Source organism: Polyergus mexicanus, unplaced genomic scaffold, assembly GCF_030449975.1.
Source record: "Polyergus mexicanus isolate NDT 795.1 unplaced genomic scaffold, iyPolMexi1.0 SCAF_14, whole genome shotgun sequence".
In the NCBI taxonomy this organism is placed as follows: domain Eukaryota; kingdom Metazoa; phylum Arthropoda; class Insecta; order Hymenoptera; family Formicidae; genus Polyergus; species Polyergus mexicanus.
In genome coordinates this window covers 4,753,301-4,756,626 of record NW_027223334.1, presented here as the reverse complement: position 1 = coordinate 4,756,626, position 3,326 = coordinate 4,753,301, and the positions used below count along the sequence as shown (strand labels likewise).

The 3,326-nt window shown below is 37.4% G+C and overlaps 1 protein-coding gene across 1 annotated transcript; it reads right to left on the bottom strand.

The window, feature by feature from the left end:
- Positions 1 to 736: 736 nt before the first annotated feature.
- Positions 737 to 1,744, bottom strand: LOC138939240 (uncharacterized). The gene has a single exon (XM_070306886.1). It carries the CDS (start codon positions 1,736 to 1,738, stop codon positions 737 to 739), a length of 1,002 nt encoding a protein of 333 aa, XP_070162987.1. The 5' UTR covers positions 1,739 to 1,744.
- Between the last annotated feature and the right edge of the window lie 1,582 nt (positions 1,745 to 3,326).

The window sequence follows — 3,326 nt, the reverse complement described above, 5'->3', positions numbered from 1 at the left end:
ATATCGATCGACGGCCAGTCCGCATACCATGCACAGTTTAAAGCTCTTATAAAACTCTTATAATACTATAGTGAATAAAATATTATTTCTTATACTCCTAATTTCGCATTATGAATAATAAGACGCTATGTTATATAGGATGCGTATAAGCGTAGCATAAAATGCATAAATGTGTATCGAGATTACTAATATAATATAATATAATGTTATATGCATAATATAATATTAAGATGTGCATATAAAAATGTGTGTGTACTTAAATTATTATATTAAAGCGTTACATTTGCATTTAACTGTTTCATTCTTTTCGCTTGTATTTCTCAATTGAATTTAATACCTTTAAAGTTAGATCTCTTGTATGCTCTTATATATATATATATATATATATATGATATTTATTGCAATTTTTTAAAGCGTTTGAATCGTCTGTCTGATTGTGCAATGCAAATATAAGGTTTTAGTTATTCCTATGGTTTATTCATATGGTAGTTATTTTTGCGTCACCCGCTGGCGCGCTCGAGCGTTGGCTATATACGGGGTGACTCTTGAGTATGAATACTATTTTACAAGTTAGAACTTTGTCTTGGACGAGTAACTTTCTCCGGATTTTTACTTCTTTCACCTCCTATGGGTGAGTTAACAATAAATATATTGTTTAAATAAATTTTGACGTGCGGCTAAGACGTCACACCACCCCCCTTAGTTTAAATTTCGGAGTAAAGAGTTATGATGAAATTTATTCGTCCAATCTGGCACGTAGATCTCTAAATGTATATACTATAGGTATAGTAGGTGGTTCCGCGTTTTCTGCTGGCGCATTCGGTACTATGTTTGTGTCTATGTGTTCTGGTGGATTTTCTGGAGTTACTTGTGGTTGCGGTTGTGGTCTATTCGCCAAATACAATAATAGATGTGTGAAGGAGCTCCAAATGGCTCCAAGTAAGTGTAAGCTGCAGCCATAAGCTGCGTGTAGCGCATAGCCGTGTATCAATGTGTCAAATACAATTTTTATTACTCTTATAATTATAAATATTCCGAATATACCGGCGGTCGCCGCACCAAATGTTGTAAAACCGTTCCATATTTTAGCTAGCGTATTGTTATAAATTTTATTCAGCGCACCTTCGTCTAATAAATTTTGCAATGAAACGGTATCGGATTGTATTGTTTGACCCGTAAAGCCTCGAGCGATGGTATGCAGAACCGCGTTCTTTTCCGCGGGGAACATAATGTGGTCTCTTAATTCGTCAAGGTCTTGTTGGGAGTAAATGCCACTGGTGGCTAGTGATTTTGGCGCAAGGTATTTCCAAGAGAGTTTTGTTAATGGTTTGATTTCGTGAGGGGAATTTATCATGGAAGGGGTAGGGTTAAATTGTAGCCAAGTTCCTTCGATGTTGTATATTATTGGGAGTAAAGGATTACAATCTCTGAGTGTACTGTGTTTTATGACGATATGTGATTTCGGTGTCATGTATAGTGTGGCGTTTCTAAACATAATGGGCAACTCAGTATGGCACGTGTTTGTTTTTCGTAGTGTAACCTCTATAGGTATACATTTAACTATGTGAATTCCCTCCCCGGCTGTGACTGCCATGTAACCTGGAGCTTTCATCACCCGGTAGGCGAATTCATCTGGTAAAACAGCAGCAAGAGATAGGGTATTTTGTATAACCTGTTTCTCTAGTTCGCATTTTTGCATAATTATATCTTTGTATAAAGAGGTAATCTGGTTCCTCATATACTTCTCAACGTATACAAATTTTGAATTTGCGTACGTGAATAAATCTAGGTTCGTTACAGAGGTTTTTGATCTTACTTTGAAAATGTTTCCTTTCTGTGTTTCAAAAATGAACAGTTTCGGATGTTCTGTGCCATACAGTGTGTAACCGCATATCGTGTGCCTTCGTGTTAGTGTCAGTGCAAAAGTGATGTCTTGAGATTCTAGTGTGAATATTGTGGTATTTTGGTGATCTAATATGCCTTGAAATTTAGTAGAGGTGCCTTCATATAGGACGTCATATGCTTCAAACCCGCAAGCGGTATTGGGTATTCCTTCCCAAAAGGTGTAACCATCGTCCGAGTCTATACAGGATTCGTCCGATAGTTCACAAACAGTTCCGGATTTTAACATTACTTTTCCTGCGTTTAACTTTACCGGCACGTATGAGTCTTTTAGAGAGATTTTTACAGTCGCTTGGACTATCACGTCATCCCATGTGCCGTAATAGTCCGAGTATTGAATGCCTTTACAGGTTCCATCTACGTTTACTTTACCCGCGAGTGTGACGCTTCTATAGTACGTGTGATTTGATTTAAGTCCATCAATAATTTCGGCGGTTCCTACTTTTAAGAGGCCCTCTTTATGCATTTGAATGCACCTAGCGCGAGATGTTTCCTGCAAGTAGCTCGCGTAACCGTTATGAACGGCTGAGATATGCGAGTGCATTCCGCAGTGAGATATGGTTCTTAAGATTTCTATTTTACATTGAGTTATGTGAGTTTGCGCGTAATTTGACAGTTGTAGCAGCTGTATGTATGTGTTGATTGTTGCAGGTGCCTCAATGTCGATGTCGCATTCGCCTGAACGTAGTAAGGATACAGTGGTCACGTTCAGGTAGGCTCCTCCACAATCGTAGGCTATTATGGCCCTTGTGCCAGAGAACATTGCGGTAATTAGAAGTATTGGAATGTAGTAAACCTTAAAATAGAAATATTATATTTGAGTATAAAGTACGAGAGTAATATGGGTTGTTCGTGTTGTTTTATGTTACAAGATGTGTCAAGTACGTGTGTATGTGTTGTTAGAACAAAAATCTCTAATACTAATATGAGATTAATATGAAAATATCTTAAAATTACTGGATCCGGGGGTCCAGGCCGCGCTTACAAAATTTCTCTTTTCCTCGCACTTTCTTTCATCCCGGATCTATAAAATATGTGCTTTTGCACAATTTCAGTTTATTTACGTGAACTACGCGTGGTTTTCCACGGAAGTCTATTCTCGCGTTATTCATTGGTAATAATTCTAAAATTTTGTATGGCCTAGTATATTGATCATCTAGCTTTCCTTTTGTGGGCTCCTTTAATAGATAAACTTTATCGTTAGCTTTAAAATTTCGAATATTGATTTTTCTGTCATAATATGTCTTACTCTTTTCTTTTGATTGTATCAAGTTTTGTTTTGCTAGACCCTGTGAGTTTTTCAAAGTTTCAAAAAGGTTAGTGAGATAGTCTTGATAAGGCTGTTCAGTGACGTCCTCGGGAACTGCGGAGGAGGATGGAGTTCTGGGAAGATGTCCAAAAATTAGGGAATAAGGAGTATAGTT